Genomic DNA, 19,098 nt, shown 5'->3' on the forward strand with positions numbered 1-19,098 from the left:
TCTGTGGGACACAACAAAGGCAGTCCTGAGAGGAAGATATATAGCGATACAAGCCTTTCTCAAGAAACAAGAAAGGTCTCAAATACACAACCTAACCCTACACCTAAAGGAGCTGGAGAAAGAAAAACAAAGAAAGCCTAAACCCAGCAGGAGAAGAGAAATATAAAGATATTTATATAAAAATATAAAGAAATATAAAGAGAAATATAAAGATTTATATAAATATAAATATATTTATTATATATAAATATAAATTTATATATAAAAATATATATAAAAATATAAAAATATAAATATAAAGATTTTATATATAAAAATATATAAAAAAAAGATTTTTAAAGATAAAAAAATATAAAGAAATATAAAGATCAGAGCAAAAATCAATGAAATAGAAACCAAAAAAACAATAGAACAAATCAACGAAACTAGAAGCTGGTTCTTTGAAAGAATTAATAAGATTGACAAACCCCTGGCCAGACTTATCAAAAAGAAAAGAGAAAGGACCCAAATAAATAAAATCATGAATGAAAGAGGAGAGATCACAACCAACACCAAAGAAATACAAAGAATTATAAGAACATACTATGAACAACTCTATGCCAACAAATTCAACAATCTGGAAGAAATGGATACATTTCTAGAGACATATAAACTACCAAAACTGAACCAGGAAGAAATAGAAAACCTGAACAGACCGGTAACCAGTAAGGAGATTGAAACAGTCATCAAAAATCTCGAAAGAAACAAAAGTCCAGGACCAGACGGCTTCCCAGGGGAATTCTACCAAACATGTAAAGAAGAATTAATTCCTATTCTCCTGAAACTGTTCCAAAAAATAGAAATGGAAGGAAAACTTCCAAACTCATTTTATGAGGCCAGCATCACCTTGATCCCAAAACCCAGACAAGGATCCCATCAAAAAAGAAAATTATAGACCAATATCCTTGATGAACACAGATGCGAAAATTCTCACCAAAATACTGGCCAATAGGATCCAACAGTATATTAAAAGGATTATTCACCACGACCAAGTGGGATTTACTCCAGGGCTGCAAGGTTGGTTCAACATCCACAAATCCATCAATGTGATACAATACACTAATAAAAGAAAGAACAAGAATCATGTGATACTCTCAATAGATGCTGAAAAAGCATTTGACAAAGTGCAGCATCCCTTCCTGATTTAAACTCTTCAAAGTGTAGGGATAGAGGGCACATACCTCAATATTATCAAAGCCATCCATGAAAAACCCACTGCAAACATCATTCTCAATGGAGAAAAACTGAAAGCTTTTCTACTAAGGTCAGGAACATGCAGGGATGTCCATTATCACCACTGCTATTCAACATAGTACTAGAAGTCCTAGCTTCAGCAATCAGACAACAAAAAGAAATTAAAAGCATCCAAATTGGCAAGGAAGAAGTCAAACTATCACTCTTTGCAGATGATATGATACTATATGTGGAAAACCCAAAAGGCTTCACTCCAAAACTGCTAGAACTTGTACAGGAATTCAGTAAAGTGTCAGGATATCAAGTCAATGCACAGAAATCAGTCGCATTCCTTTACACTGACAACAAGACAGAAGAAAGAGAAATAAAGGAGTCAATCCCATTTACAATTGCACCCAAAACCATAAGATACCTAGGAATACACCTAACCAAAGAGGCAAAGAATCTACACTCAGAAAACTATAAAGTACTCATGAAAGAAATTGAGGAAGACACAAAGAAATGGAAAAAGGTTCCATGCTCCTGGATTGGAAGAACAAATATTGTGAAAATGTCTATGCTACCTAAAGCAATCTACACATTTAATGCAATCCCTATCAAAATCCCATCCATTTTTTTCAAAGGAATGGAACAAATAATTATCAAATTTGTATGGAACCAGAAAAGACCTCGAATAGCCAAAGGAATATTGAAAAAGAAAGCCAAAGTCGGTGGCATCACAACTCCAGACTTCAAGGTCTGTCATCAGACCTTGACAATGATGATGACAAAGCTGTCATCATCAAGACAGTATGGTACTGGCACAAAAACAGACACATAGATCAATGGAATGGAATAGAGAGCCCAGCAATAGACCCTCAACTCTATGGTCAACTAATCTTCGACAAAGCAGGAAGGAATGTCCAATGGAAAAAAGACAGTCTCTTCAACAAATGGTGCTAGGAAAATTGGACAGCCACATGCAGAAAAATGAAATTGGACTATTTCCTTACACCACACATGAAAATAGACTCAAAATGGACAAAGGACCTCAATGTGAGAAAGGAATCCATCAAAATCCTTGAGGAGAACACAGGCAGCAACCTCTTTGACCTCAACCACAACAACTTCTTCCTAGGAACATCGCCAAAGGCAAGAGAAGCAAGGGCAAAAATGAACAATTGGGATTTCATCAAGATCAAAAGCTTTTGCACAGCAAAGGAAACAGTTAACAAAACCAAAAGACAACTGACAGAATGGGAGAAGATATTTGCAAATGACATATCAGATAAGAGGCTAGTATCCAAAATCTATAAAGAGCTTATCAAACTCAACACCCAAAGAACAAATAATCCAATCAAGAAATGGGCAGAGGACATGAACAGACATTTCTGCAAAGAAGACATCCAGATGGCCAAAAGACACATGAAAAAATGCTCCACATCACTCAGCATCAGGGAAATACAAATCAAAACCACCATGAGATAACACCTCACACCAGTCAGAATGGCTAAAATTAACAAGTCAGGAAATGACAGATGCTGGTGAGGATGCTGAGAGAGGGGCACCCTCCTACACTGTTGGTGGGAATGCAATCTGGTGCAACCACTCTGGAAAACAGTGTGGAGGTTCCTCAAAAAACTGAAAATAGAGCTACCCTATGACCCAGCAATTGCACTACTGGGTATATATCCTAAAGATACAAACATGGTGCTCTGAAGGGGCACATGTACCCGAATATTTATAGCAGCAATGTCCACAATAGCCAAACTATGGAAAGAACCTAGATGTCATTTTGTGTCTAACCTCTTTTTTTCTCCTTAAATCTAGCTAAAGCTTCCTTAATCTTTATCAACAGACGAGTGGATAAAGAAGATGTGGTATATAGATACAATGGAATACTATGTAGCCATCAAAAGAAATGAAATCTTGCCATTTGCAACGATGTGGATGGAACTAGAGGGTATTATGCTTAGTGAAATACGTCAATCAGAGAAAGACAACTATCATATGATCTCTCTGATATGAGGAAGTGGAGATGCAATGCAGGGGGGGTAGGAAAAGAAAAAATTAAAGAAGATGGGATAGGGAGGGATACAAACTATAAAAGACTCAATCTCAAAAAACAGACTGCGGGTTGCTGGGTGGAGGAGGGATGGGAGAGTGTGGTGTGGATATGGACATTGGGGAGGGTATGTGCTATGAGTTCTGTGAAATGTGTAAACCTGGCGATTCACAGACCTGTACCCCTGGGTATAAAAATACATCATATGTTTATTTAAAAATTTAAAAATTAAAAAAAACTGTAAAAAATAATAAATAAAAAAGTTAAGAGAAAAAAATAATAAAATATCTAGAAAATAAATTCAGCTGTGGAAGTAAAAGACTTATACATGGAAACTATAAAACATTGATGATAGAAAAAAAAGATAATCTATTATCATGCACTGGAAAATTTATTATTAATATTTTTATGTAACCCCAAATGATCCAGAGATCCAATGTTATCCCTATCAAAATTTCAATGGCATTTTTCATGGAAATACATCAAAGTATTCTACAATATGTATAGAACAACAAAAGACCCCATATAGCCAAAACAATCAGGAGAAAGAAGAAGAAAACTGAAAGCATTATGGTCCCTGACTATAAAAAACAGTATATAGAAACTTTCAGTTTTTATTTTGGCATGTAATAAATCTGTCACTTAGTCATCCCAAATAACTACAAGTAAAAGGCAGAACAAACGGAAAATTAACAACTGAGGGAACCTGTTGCTAGTAGACCTGCTTTGCAATTAAGAAAAGAATTTCAGGAAAGCAGAGAATAGTCAACAGAGTGAAATATTCTGACAAAACAAGCGAAATATTAAAGAAAATGCTGGTCAGGGGACGCCTGGGTGGCTCAGTGGGTTAATCCTCTGCCTTTGGCTCAGATCATGATCTCAGGGTCCTGGGATTGAGCCCAGCATCAGGCTCTCTGCTCAGCAGGGAGCCTGCTTCCCCCCCACCCCGACCTCCCTCTCTGCCTACTTGTGATCTCTCTTTCTGTGTCAAATAAATAAATAAAATCTTTTTTTAAAACACTGGTCAGTTTTGACAACTCAGAGTTTTGGTAATTCCATCAAAAACAGTGCAGAGGCAGTGGTGAGTGTAAAGATTAAGGAAGCTTTAGCTAGATTTAAGGAGAAAAAAAGAGGTTAGGCACAAAATCAAATATGAAATACAAGAATTTACTACTGTCCTACAGAAATTAAATATAATTTCAAGAAAATATACTATGAACAACTTTATGTAGCAAAATATATTTTGATGAAATAATATTCCTAGAAGACACAAATTTCCAAAGTTGACTCAAGAAAGAACATGAAATATGAATAGATTATAACAAATAAAGGCATCAAAATAATATTAAAACTCTTCCTATAAAGAGACCCCAGAACTGGATATTGTTACTGGTGATATCTTACATTTTAAATTGTTGGAGGGGATATGAGTGTCCACTTTGATGTTTCTAAAGTTGCACATACTGTGTTGTGTGCTTCCTGTAGGTTTTCAACAGCTCACACACATATTCAATGTATCAATGCAAATCAACAATTATGCCTTTATGTGATGAAAAATCATTTGATATTTTTGAACTTATTCCTGTTTTACACATTCCAGGATAAACATAAACAATCCTTAAAGCTATCAGTTTCTCTAAATACTTTATAAATTCAGTAAGAATCCAGGGAAATATTCATGTATGAATAAAAAAGCATTAGTAAGGGCACCTGGGTGGCTCAGTCAGTGAAGCATCAGCTCAGGTCATGATCCCAGAGTTCCAGGATGGAGCCTGCTTCTCTCTCTGCCTCTAACCCCACTTGTGCTCTCTCTCTCTCTCTCAAATAAATAAATAAATAAAATCTTTAAAAAAGCATGAGTAAACTATATGTATGTATATGTGTGTAAATAACTTCCTTAAAGATAAAATATAAACAAATGGGGGGAAGAAGTCAAATGATATGACAAGTAATTTCTGTGTACAGAAAAACAGTATGGCCCAGAAGAAAATAAAGATTGGCAGTCTTACTAGTAATTAAAATATGTATAGAAGAAACACTATCATCATTCCTATCTCACATAGAATAAAATTGAATCCCTTCTTGTTGTGAAATCTTGGTCTTAGATTTGGGTTTGAATTGGCTTCCCAGCACAGTTTACATGTCATCCTTCATTCCCAGTTGTTTAAGCCCCCAGAAATACTATGGCTATTCCAAGTATTCTTCCTTAACTTTGCCAGTCTTACTGGAGCTTTCTTCATGTTTTGATAACCACTATGCTGTCTTCTAGTTTTTTTCAGGGTTTAACTTAATAGAACATTTTAGTAGTATGTTATTTTATTGATTTCAATGACTATTTTTATTAAGACAAGTGATCCAGATTACCATATTTTGTTAGAAGATCCAATATTTTACCTATTAATTTTGCATTAATTTCACTCAAATCAAAGACTGAGTGTGTCATGGAGAGCAAGGAATGAAAGGGCATTCTTGCAGAGGCCATCCAAAATATAACAAAAAGGTGGATAAAAAGTTTCTTTGGAAATAAGTGAAGAAATAAGAAAGAAAATCCAGGTAATTAAACTCTCTTACATACATTGTTTACTCAAGGTCGAGATGATTGTATTCCAGAGCCAAGATTTTCTTACCTGTAGCATAAGATATCAATAAGTTGATTAAGGCAACTCTGAAAATAAGGGGTTGCCATCCTAAGGGAATACCTGATGGTTCCAGGATAGATGGTTCTATGCTAGATATTCCAAACTTAGTTGAAATTCAAAGTCCTTTATAAAATTAATTAAGAAGATAATACATAACAGAAATGAATATTTATTTATAAGATGAAATACTTTTATTTCTAGCGGGTTAAAATAATGTTTTCAACGGTTCCAAGTATATATTATTTATAGAATACACAAGATGAAAGACCTAAAGATATATATCCCAGGCCTTCTAAAACAGTTTATAAAGGGATATTTATTGAGTCTGGGCAGTAGAAATTTTTGGATTGTGGAGATGCGTTGAGCATGCACATTACACAGATCCCCTCAATTTCATTACCTGTGATGCCTTTCATTGATTTCTTTCTTTTTCTCTCTGCAGAGAATTATGATAGGTCAATTAAGTCACTTTCTCTTTCAGTGTGTATGATCCATCACTTCCCTGAACAATATTACAAACAAGGTGTGTATAGATAAAATATCTTCATAAAATAGACCAGTAATATAGACTTCAAAAAAAAAAAAACCCATTACTACTTTGAAACTGAAATCGTCATTTGTGATGTTACATTTAAGGATTTAAATGAGGGTTTCTTACTTTCAATGAATCAACAGTTTGGTCACCAGAAGAGAAGAATGACAAATGTAAGAATAGCAACATCTAAACACTATAAATACTCATGAGGAAAACAATTCTAGAATAGCCACAATTCTGACTTGCTGCAATATGCTAGCAACAATCTATTGGAAAATAAAATTGTAAAAATAGTGCATACTTAAGAATGAATATCACTAAGCATTATAGAACTATGAATGTATTTCACTGGTTGATGAGCAGTAAAAATTAAGATAATAAATTATTTGCATAGTCATATTTACCCTTCATATTCTGCATTCTCTCTGTTGCATGATTTTCTCATTTCATTTCGTTTCATGATCATAATGGTGAATATTATGATAAAGGGCAGAACAATGTAGAAACTCAGAATAAGCCAGTTGTTCTGCTGTGCATTGGAGTCTTCTTTAATAAAAATTATATCTAGAAATGAAACATAGAAATCAGTGGATATTCACTTCACCAAATATTTAAATAAAACTATTTTTTACTTTAATCTTTTTACATAAATATTTGTATAAATAATTGAAATTTTAATACATTGCCAACTCTTACAGAGGAAAATAAAAGGACATTTAAACCCATAACCCCTAACAACAATGACATTTTTATCACATTTCATATTTGTCTTTTATGGATATTAGTTTAATTATTGTGGTAACTGTATAAATGTTTTGAGTACTGCTTACTATATTCAGCATATTTATGACATCAATGTTTTTAAAAAGTAACACATTAATAGGATTTAAGTTAAAAATTTAGAAAGGAATATTCTATGAAAACCCCTTCCCTCACCCTTGCCTAGTCAGTTTCTCTTCTCGGAGAAAATCATCTTTAAAGGACTCATGTTTTATGCATCTAAATAAAATCTGTTAATGTACAGTGTAGATAAATGGATAAAGAAGATGTACACCTTGGGAAAATTGGATGGCTATGTGTAGAAGAATGAAACTCGACCATTCTCTTACACCATACACAAAGATAAATTCGAAATGGATAAAAGACATCAACTTGAGGCAGGAATCTATCAAAATGCTAGAGGAGAAAGAGGAGAACATAGGCAGTAACCTCTTCGACATCAGCCACAGCAACTTCTTTCAAGACATGTCTCCAAAGGCAAAGGAAGCAAAAGGGAAAATGAACTTTGGGGACTTCATCAAGATCAAAAGCTTCTGCACAGCAAAGGAAACAGTCAACAAAACAAAGAGGCAACCCACAGAATGGGAGAAGATATTTGCAAATGACACTACAAAGGGCTGATATCCAAAATCTGTAAAGAACTCTTCAAACTCAACACACACAAAACAGATAATAGCATGAAAATATGGGCAGAAGACATGAATGGACACTTCTCCAAAGAAGACATACAAATGGTTAACAGACACATGAAAATATGTTCATCATCATTAGCCATCAGGGAGATTCAAATCAAAACCACATTGAGATACCACCTTACACCAGTTAGAATGGAAAAAAAAATTGACAGGACAGGAAACAACACATGTTGGAGAGGATGTGGAGAAAGGGGAACACTCTTACACTGTTGGGGGGAATGCAAGTTGGTACAGTCACTCTGGAAAAGTATGGAGATTCCTTAAGAAGTTAAAAATAGAGTTACCCTATGACCCATCAGGCAATTTCACTACTGGGTATTTACCCCAAAGATAGAGATGTAGTGAAAAGAAGGGCCGCCTGTACCTCAATGTTCATAGCAGCAATGGTCACAGTCACCAAAATGTGTAAAGAGCCAAGATTCCCTTCAACAGACAAATGGATAAAGAAGATATGGTCCACGTTTACAATGGAGTAGTATGTCTCCATCAGAAAGGATGAATACCCAATTTTTGTATCAATATGGGTGGGACTAGAAGAGATTATGCTGAGTGAAATAAGTCAAGCAGAGAAAGCCAATTATCATATGGTTTCACCTACTTGTGGAGCATAAGGAATAACACGGGAGACATTGGGAGATGGAGAAGAGAAATGAGTTGGGGGAAATCCGAGGGGGAGATGAAGCATGAGAGACTGTGCGCTCTGAGAAACAAACTGAGTTTTGGAGGGGAGAGGGGTAGGGGGTTAGGTGAACCTGGTGGTGAGTATTAAGGAGGGCATGTATTGCATGGAGCACTGGGTGTAGTGCATAAACAGCGAATTTTGGAACACTGAAAAAAAAATTAAATTAAAAAAATATATATAGAGAAAAAAAATGATGTGCACCTGAACCTAATATTATACTGCATGTTAACTAACTGGAACTCAAATAAAAAACTTGATAAATAAAAAAAAAAGATGTCGTATATTTGTGTGTGTATATATATATATATATATATTTGCAATGGAGTATTATTCAAGCCATAAAAAGAATGGAATCTTACCATTTGCAATGATATGGATGGAACTAGAACAATGCTAAATGAAATAAGTCAGTCAGAGAAAGACAAACATCTGTTATTTCTTATACTTAAAAATTAAAGTGTTACATGATTCAGAAATGTACACAATATATAAATATATTAGCAATGAATTAGCAAAAATTATTCAGATCTCAAAACAGATCCTGCCAGAATCCAAGAGAATCCTCAGGATGTTTTTAATCATCATTTCTTTCCAAAGTTTATAAATATCTTGATTTCTTCTATTATTATTATTTATTTAGTGAATTTTTGCTGAAGTATAACATGTAAACAGAAATGGATGTATGTCATAATTATACAGCTTAAAGAATTTTCTAAATTAAACACATTCATGTTACCAACACCAAATCCAGGAAACATAATATTATCGGTATCTCAGAACTCCCAACCCGACTCCTTCCAGTCATTATTCTTCCTAAAGATAATTACTACTTTGGTTTCTAAAAGCATGAATCAATTTTTTCATATTTTAAACCTTATGTAAACAGAATTATATTGTATACACTTCCCCCCCCTTTTTTTTCTCATTATTACCTAACTTGGGAATTCACTCACATTGTTGTTTGTAGTTGCAAAATGTTCATTCACACCACTGTATGCTATATCTTTGCATAGAAATACCAACCATTAATGCATTCTATTCCTTATGAATATTTGTGTAACTTGCATTTATGAGTATAATGAATAGAATAGTGCTTTATGAGTATTCTACTACATGTCTTTTAGTCAACATATGTACACTACACATACTTCTTAATAGACATATGCCCTTTGAGTAGCAATGCTTATTCACAGGATATACCTATTTTAAACATTAGCAAATTTTCCAATGATTTTTCTAAATGAACAATTATATTCCCATTAGCAGTGGATGGGAATCTTGGATATTTCATATATATGATATTTCTTTTTTTTAATCATAGTTCTTTATAAACAATAAAATGCAAATATTTTAACTGTACATATGGATAACATTTGATAAATATACACCCCAATTAGGCAAACATTTAAAGATTGTTTGACATCTGTGGCTTTCCTACATTTAGTGTAAAATTCTTAAAATTTTTTATTTGGTAAGTAAATAAAATGGTTTTAGCTAGTGACTGAGATTTGACAACAAAATAGTGTGAATACCCTCATTTATTTAAATTTTGTTACTTTAACATCTTGGAGGTATTTCTGATGTATAATAAATACATATATTTAAAATTTATGATTGATAGGTTTTGTTATATGTATACATCCATAAAATCATCACCTCAATCAAAATAATGAATATATCCATCATCCACAAAACTTTCCTCTTGTTCCTTTATAATCTCACTATGCTACTGCTCCCCCACATAGGCAGCCACTGATTTATCTGCATTCTCTCACTATAAATTAGTTTACAAGTTTTTACAATTTAATATAAAGTTATTATTCTTTTTAACCTTTCCTTTTCACAAGGGTAATGTTGAAATTCATCCACACTGGTACATGTAACTATATAGCTCATTCTTTTTTGTTGTTCAATAGCAATCTATTATTTAAATATACAGTACTTTGTTTATTAATTACTGTCAATTTATATTGAGGTTATTTCCAGATTTTATCTACTACAAATACATTTATATACAAAGATTTGTAGTTGCATAAGCATTCTATTTCTTGGGTAAATCATGAAATGAGTGGATTATATGGTAAGTGAATGCTTACCTTCTTAAGAAACTGTGAAATTGCAATTTTACATTACAATGACAGTATATGGGACACTATCTTCACACCATGGTTAGTTTTTTAAATTTAACCAATTTTTATAGAGATGTAATGGTACTAATTTTGAATATAATTTGTATTTTCCCAGTGAAAAACTAAGTTGGACATTTTTACATGTGCTTATTTGTCATCTCTTCTTTGATGAAATTTCAATTCAAATATTTTGTCCATTTTTTGTAGGGTTGTCTGCTTTTTATTGTTTCAAGGGTTCTTTATGTATCCTTAATATAATTTTTTTGTATATTCTAAATACAAATACTTCAACAGTGCACCTGAAGATAACCCCTCCAGCTGTGCGTCTCTATGCCTCTTAGCCAAAGGCCCATCACTGCCTCCACTGAAGTATGCACACCTGCAGATAGATTGTGAAACCATGAGAGCAAACAAACCCAGAGCCGCTACAACTTCCCATGACCCATAGCTGGCACTGGCCCTTGCTTCTTACCCTGGCCTTGATCACACGTGTGTCTCCAACTGATCTCTGCCATTACATAGGCACTTGCAGCTGGACCCTACAGTTAAATGTGTGCATACCACCTGGTCTAGCCACCAACACTGCATAAACTTGCTGCTAACTGTTGGTCCTGGAAGTGCCACTTAGGACCCAAACAACACTTGCAGCAACTATAGACCCCATAAGGTGCTTCCCAAGGATGATACAAGCATTGACAAGGTAAACCCCAGTAACCTGAGCCAAAAAGACATTACAGGTCCCTGGACCCTGTGTCACTGGGTGCCACAGGACTTAGTACTCTGCATCACTAGACCCAGAATCACAGCATGATCAAGTGTGCTCCATTCACAGGTGAAAGCTTCCCTTTTTCAAAAGTGGTCCATAAAGTCTGGAAGAGGTGACCACATCTTCAAATGTATAGACATCCATGCAAGGCTACTGGGATCCTGAAGATTCAGGAAATATCTCCAACAAAAGAATATAGGAAATCTCCAATAACTGTCCCAAAGAAATAGTGATCGAATAATTGCTCAACAAAGAATTCAAAGTAACTGCTCTACAGACACTCAGAAAGCTACAAGAGAATATAGATAAACAATTTAATCATACCAGGAATAAAAATGAGAAGTTCAACAAAGAGAAGGGAAAAAAAAGAAAAAAAAAAAAAAAACAAACCCTAGAACTCTCATAGCCGAAGTATATAATGACTGAGTAAAGATTCAATAGGAGCTTCAACAGCAAACCTGAATAAGCTGAAGAGAGAGTGATCTAGAAGAAAGATCAGTTGAAATTATTTAATCAGAAGTGCAAAACAAAAGAAAAAAAAAGGAAGAAGAATCAAGAAAGCCTGTGGAAATTATGGAACATCATGAAAAGATATAATATACACACTGGATTCCTGGAAGAAGAAGAGGGGGAGAAAGGAATGGGAAGCTTATTTAAAGAGAGAATGATGGAGAAATTCCCAAGACTGGGGAGAGATTTGGACATCAAAGTTCATAAAGCAAATATTTCAATAAAGCAAAATTTCAACCAAAATATTCTTCTCCAAGACAATAACAAAACTGTCTAAAACTAAAGAGAGAGAATTTTAAAAGTGAGAGAAAAAATCTCTCTCAGACAAGAAAATCCCCATAAGGCTATCAGTGGGTTTCTCAGCAGATACCTCACAGGGCAGGAGAAATGGGATGACATATTGAAAATACTAAATGTAAGAAACTGCCAGCTAAGAATACTTTAAGTAGTAAAGTTGTCCTTGTGAATTGAAGATATGATAAAGATTTTCCCCTAATAAACAAAAACTGAGGGAATTTATCACCACTAAACCTGCCCTATAAGAAATGCTGAAAAGTTTTCTTCAAGCTGAAACAAAAGAATGCTAATTAGTAACATATAAACATATGAAAATACACAACACATTGACAAAGTTAAGTATGTAGTCAGATTCAAAATGCCCCACTAATGTGCTAACTACTTAAATCTAGAATAAAGGTTAAAGGACAGGAAGAATTAAAAATAGTTATAGTTTCACCAGTTTTTAGTGGATACACAAAAAGATATAAATTTTGAAATGCAATACATAAAAGGGAGAATAAAAGAATATTACACTTGTATATGATCAAGGTTAAACTGTTATCAGAATTATATGTATATGTATATATATACATACATATTATTTGTTTTGTGATGTTTTTACTTTATGTTTTATGTTTTATAATGTAAACCTCATGAGAACCACAAAGAAAAATTCCTCAATAGAAACAAAAAAGATAGAGAAGAAAATCATCAATATATAAAGGAAGGCATCAAAAAAAGAATAAAAGAAAAATAGAACTGTAAAACAGCCAGAAAACAAGATGACATCAATAAGTCCTTATTTATCAATAATTACTCTTAATGTTAATGGATAGACCAATTTAAACACATAGAGTGGAGTACCTGGGTGGTTTAGTCGGTTAAGTGTCTGACTATTGATTTCCATTCAGGTCATGATCTCAGGGTCATGAGATCAAATCCATGTCAGACTCCGCACTGAGTGGGGAGTTTGGTTGAGATTCTCTCCCTCTCCTTTTGCCCCTTCCCCTGCTTACATACATTCTCTCTCAAATAAATAAATGTTTAAAAATTATAAATAAATAAAAGGCATAGAGTTAATGAATAAAAAATAAGACTCGATTATACGCTTCCTATAATAGACTCACTTCAGCTTCAATGACATGCATAGATTCAAAGTAAGAGACAGCAAAAGATATTCCATACAAGAAGAGCAGAAGTAGCTATACTGAAATCAGACAAAGTAGACTTTAAGCCAAAATAGTAGCAAGAAACATAGAAGATTATTATATGATGATAGGCAATCAATTAATAAGATATGGCAATTATATTTATGCACCCACCCAAAATCAGAACACCTGAATATATATTAAGCAAATAGTAACAGGTGTGAAGGAAGAAAAACAAAACAAAGAAGAAAAAGAAAAAGAAAACAATATAATAATAGTAGAGGACACAATAATCTTCTTTTGGCATAATCAGATATTCAGATAATCAACAAGGAAACTGACCTGAATCATGCTGTAGACTAAATGGAACTAACAGACACATACAGAAATTTCTTCCATCCAAAACCAGCAGAATACATATTCCATGCACATATTCTCTAGGGCAGACCACATGATAGGTCACAAAGCATGTTTTAGCAAGTTTAAGAAGAATAAAATCATCCTTATCCATTTGTCTTTTTTAAAAGTTTTTTTTTTAATTCCAGTTAGGTAACATACAGTGTAATATTAGTTTCATTTGTACAATATAGTGATTTAGCACTTCCATACAATATCCAATGCTCTTCTTAGCAAGTACACTCACTCCTTAATCCCCATCACCTATTTTACTCTTCCCCCTTCCCTCTGGTGAACGTCAGTTTTTTCTTGATAGTTAAGAGTCTGTTTCTTGGTTTGCCTCCTCCTCTCTTCCCCTAAATCCTTTACTCATTGGTTTTGTTTCTTAAATTTCACATATGAGTGAAATCATATGGTATTTGTGTTTCTCTGACAGACATTTTCCTTAGCATAATATTCTGTAGCTCCACCCATGTCATTGCAAATGACAAGAGTTCATTCTTTTTTATGGCTGAGTAATATTCCACTGTATATGTATACCTCATGTGCCTATAGATGCACATTTAAGTGTCTTCCATTATCTTGGCTATTGTAAATAATGCTGAAATAAACATAGGGATGCATACTTTTTTTGGATTATCGTTTTCAATTTCTTTGGGTAAATATCCAATAGTGGAAATATTGGATCCTTTTGTACTCTTATTTTTAAAATTTTGAGGAACTTCCATAATGTTTCCCACACTGGCTGTACCATTTTATATTCCCACCCACAGTGTACAAAAGTTCCTTAATCTTACCAAGTATCTTTTCCAATCACAATTGTATGAAACTAGAAGTTAATGGAATGAAATATGGAAATAACTACCTAATTTTATACCTCATGGAACTAGGAGAAAAAAACAAACAAACAACTAAGATCAAAGTTAGTAGAAGGAAGGAAATAATCAACATCATAGCAAAAGTAAATAAAATAGAGACTAGAAAAACAACAGAAAAAGTCAATGAAGCTAAGACTTGACTCTTTAAAAATATTGAAAAAGATAAATCTTTGGGGTGCCTGGGTGGCTCAGTGGGTTAAGCCTCTGCCTTTGGCTCAGGTCATGATCTCAGGGTCCTGGGATTGAGCCCCACATCAGGCTCTCTGCTCAGCAGGGACTCTGCCTCCCCTGCTCTCTCTGCCTGCCTCTCTGCCTACTTGTGATCTCTGTCAAATAAATAAATAAATAAATAAATAAATAAAATCTTTTAAAAAAAAGGAAAGAAAAAGATAAATCTTTAATTATACTAACTCAAGAAAAGAGAAAGAAATCAAATAAAATCAGAAATGAAAGAGGAGACATTATAGCAGATACCACAAAATGCAAAGAATCACGAGAAACTACTATGAATAATTATAGCCAAACAAACTCGATAATCTAGATAAAATGGATAAATTCCTGTAATCATATGATCTATCAAGAATGAAACATTAAAATTGAAAATCTGAACAGACCAACAAAAGTATGGAGATGAATGTAATCAAAGTCTCTCAAAACAGAAAATTCTCAAACCAGATTATTTTGGTGAATGCGAGTAGATATTTAAAGAAAGATTAACAGCAATCTTTCTCAAATGTTTCCAAAATTGAAAAGACACTTTCAAACTCATTCTGCAAGAGCAGCATTACCTTATACCACAAGAAAAGAAAATTACAGACAAGTAACTGTAATAAATATAGATGCAAAAATTCTTAACAAAATTTTACCAAATCAAATTCAAAAACACATTAAAAAGATAATTCATCATGAGAAAGTAGGATTTATCTCTGAGATGATTCAACATATATAAATCAATAAATGCAAAACACCACATAAATTTAATGAGAGATAAAAAGATATGAGTCATACGATCATCTCAATAAATCACAAAAGCACTTGACAAAATATAGTATCTTTCCCTGATAAAAACTCTCAACAAATCTACTATGATACCCTATCTTAATAAAGGCCATTTACAAGTCCACAGCTAATATACTCAATGGTAAGAAAGATTTCATATGAGATGAAAAATAAGACAAGGGTGCCACTCTTTTTCAACACACTACTGGAATTCCATTTATAGTAATCAGGTAAGATAAAGATATAAATAGTACCCAAATCAGTAATGAAAAAGAAAAATGATCTTTGCAGATAATATGATCCTATATATAGAAAATACTAAAGACAGTACCAAAAAATTGTATCTACCTAATAAATTCAATGAAATTGCAAGATACCAAATCAACATCCAGAAAACAGTTGTGTTTCTTACATGTATAATAGAACATCTGAGAGAAAAAACAACAAAAACAAAAACAAAAACATTCCATTCACAATAGCATCAAAAAAATGAAAATATTTAAGAATAAATTTAACCAATGAGGTGAAAGATCTGTACACTGAAAATTATAAAACTTTGATGAAAGAAACTGAAGACACGAACAAATGGTAATGTACCCCATGTTCATGGATTAAAATAATTAATATTGTTAAAATATCCATATGACTCAAAGTCATCCATTGGTTCAATGGAATCCCTCAAAAATATTCCACAAAAATAGAAAAAAAAATTCTAAAGTTTGTATGGAGTCACAGAAGACCCTAAAGAGCCAAAGTGATCCAGAAAAAGAACCAAAAGCTGGAGGTATCACACTTTCTGATTTCAAACTATACTACAAAGCTAGTGTAATCAAAAGAGTTTAGTACTGGCATAAAAATAGGTATGTAGAAAAATGAAGCAGAATTGAGAGCCCAGAAATAAACCCCTGCACTTATAGTCAAGTAATATTTGACAAGAGGCCCAGAATACTCAATGAGGAAAGGATAGTCTCCTCAACACATCATGTAGGGGAAAACTGGATAACCATATGCAAATAAATTAAATTTAATTAATTAAATTTTGTTACTTTGTGGTATCTGTTGTAATGTCTCCACTTCCATTTCTGATTTTTTAAATTTATTTCTCTTTTCTTGAGTTAGTATATTTAAAGGTTTTTCTTTTTAAAATATTTTTAAAGAATATATTTTTTAAAATATAGCCTCTACATTTGTGGCAAACTTGTTAAGCCTCTGGCCTAACCTCCAGACTAACTAAATAGGCCTCTTCATAGGAAGACTGGCATTGTGTTTCAGTCTGCTGTTTATGCACTATCCTAGTAATGGTGGTCTGCCAAAAACTCTTTCTGATTGTTATAGTTCCATGAAGTTCTGGAATGCCAGCACTTTTGGCCACTAGGCTAGGAGATCAAGTGTGTCTCCTGTGTGGATTATGTGTACCCTCTCACTTTAGCAACACAGCTGGAGAGTGTATGAGGTGGAGCATTCTTACCAGCTTCAGAAAAGCATCAAGAAACTGTTTTAATTACACAAACCCGTGGGCTTCAGCAATGCAGCAGGAGAGTGCCTCATTTGTGTGTGTTGGGTTTAGTCTGGGAATAGGAGAATAGGAGAATGCTGATCATGATCACAATTTTTATCCCCAGCTACGGATTAGGAGAATGTCACAATTGCCTATTCTTTCAGACTTATGCTAGGAAATGGAAGAACTCTCAACTGTTAGTTTTGCCTATTGGAGCCAGAGAGTGGGGGAGCACTGCAACCGCTCATACTTTTAGGACTCAAAGGTGCCATGCCTGCCACTCCTGTCCAACACAGCAAGATGGCTGAAGGGTGCTGCATCTGAACTCACCAGCCCGTATTAGCAGGCTATGTGGAGAATGCAATACTGGCATCTACTAATGCTTCTGTCTTTGTTGAATGTCTCAGCTGTTCCATGCTCCTTGAGGTAATGTCCCCAGAAAGCCAAGAAAATTCTTGGGACGCCTGGGTGGCTCAGTTGGTTAAGCAGCTGCCTTCCGCTCGGGTCGTGATCCCAGCTCTTGGGATCGAGTCCCACGTCGGGCTCCTTGCTCGGCGGGGAGCCTGCTTCTCCCTCTGCCTCTGCCTACCACTCTGTCTGCCTGTGCTCGCTCGCTTTCTCTAACAAATAAATAAATTAAAAAAAAAAAAGAAAACCAAGAAAATTCTTAAATACGCTAAGTGCCTTGCAAACTGAGCTGTTTTTTGTTTGTTTGTTTGTTTGTTTTTTTACCAGGTCTTGTAATGAGACCACTCATGAGCTCCCCAAAAGCAGAATCTCAGTTTCCTATAGCACTTTGGAATTCCCAGATGTCACTCCCACTGTTTTTGCTCTAAGCCAAGTCTTTTGGGAACTCACCTCTGTGTGTAGATCCCAGGGGCTACATGGGGCATTAACACTTCCTTCCTCTGGGAGAAGTGCCTGTCTTATGAGATCCCTCTCTATTGGGTAACTCTGCACAAGGGTGTGTGTGTGTGTGTGTGTGTGTGTTTGCAAGAACATGTTTAGTCCTCAGTGTGGTCTTTTATTCTTTGTTGTGGAGAGTTCTTTAGTTTTCAGATCTTTTTCAGAGGAAATGATCTATCTGTAACTGTAGACTTGATGTGTCCTTGGGGGAAGGTGAGTTAAGTTCTGAGTATTCCTATATCACTATCCTGGAAAGCCTGAGCAATTGCTTTTAAATTGAATGTCTCCTTGATAGATATTTAGTTAAAGTATCATTATAGAAGTTATATATATATTTAACTATTTTATTTACCTGATGTTCTTTTTCCTTTATTTAGACTTCATCTTATTAATTGGTATAAAGTTATACCTTGTACAATTTTAATTCTTTTTTTTTTTTCTAAAAATTTTGTATTGTTTTCCTAGTATTTACTCTGGAATTACAATACAGGCAAAAGATATTGCAGGTTAAGTTCCATACCAAGACAATAAGGCAAATAACACAAAAAAGCAAGTTAACTTAGTCTTCTAGTTTCCCCGTGTATATAAAAGTTATCTTTTCAGTATATTGTAGTCTATTAAGTGTATATTATCATTACAAAAACACTGTAAATACTTTAATGTAAAAACACACTGCTGCTAAAAGATGTTAAGTATCATTTGAACTTTTAGTGAGTCATAATATACTTTTTTTTAAATTAAATTTTTTATTTATTTTCAGCGTAACAGTATTCATTGTTTTTTCACCACACCCAGTGCTCCATGCAATCTGTGCCCTCCCCAATACCCACCACCTGTTTCCCCCACCCTCCCACCTCCCGCCCCTTCAAAGCCCTCAGGCTGTTTTTCAGAGTCCATAGTCTCTCATGGTTCACCTCCCCTTCCAATTTCCCTCAACTCCCTTCTCCTTTCCATCTACCCTTGTCCTCTATATTATTTGTT

General features: G+C 34.1%; 1 protein-coding gene across 1 annotated transcript in view; it reads right to left on the bottom strand.

The window, feature by feature from the left end:
- Nucleotides 1-19,098, bottom strand: part of ADAM18 (ADAM metallopeptidase domain 18) — a gene marked incomplete at both ends in the record, with an annotated part of 160,731 nt that overhangs the window by 16,120 nt on the left and 125,513 nt on the right. Inside the window, one exon of the mRNA XM_080796291.1 lies at nucleotides 6,856-7,015. Within this exon, the coding sequence (XP_080652417.1) occupies nucleotides 6,856-7,015 (160 nt within the window). The remainder of the gene's footprint in view (nucleotides 1-6,855; nucleotides 7,016-19,098) is intronic.

Source organism: Martes martes (genome assembly GCF_963455335.1).
Source record: "Martes martes genome assembly, chromosome: 2".
NCBI classification, from domain to species: domain Eukaryota; kingdom Metazoa; phylum Chordata; class Mammalia; order Carnivora; family Mustelidae; genus Martes; species Martes martes.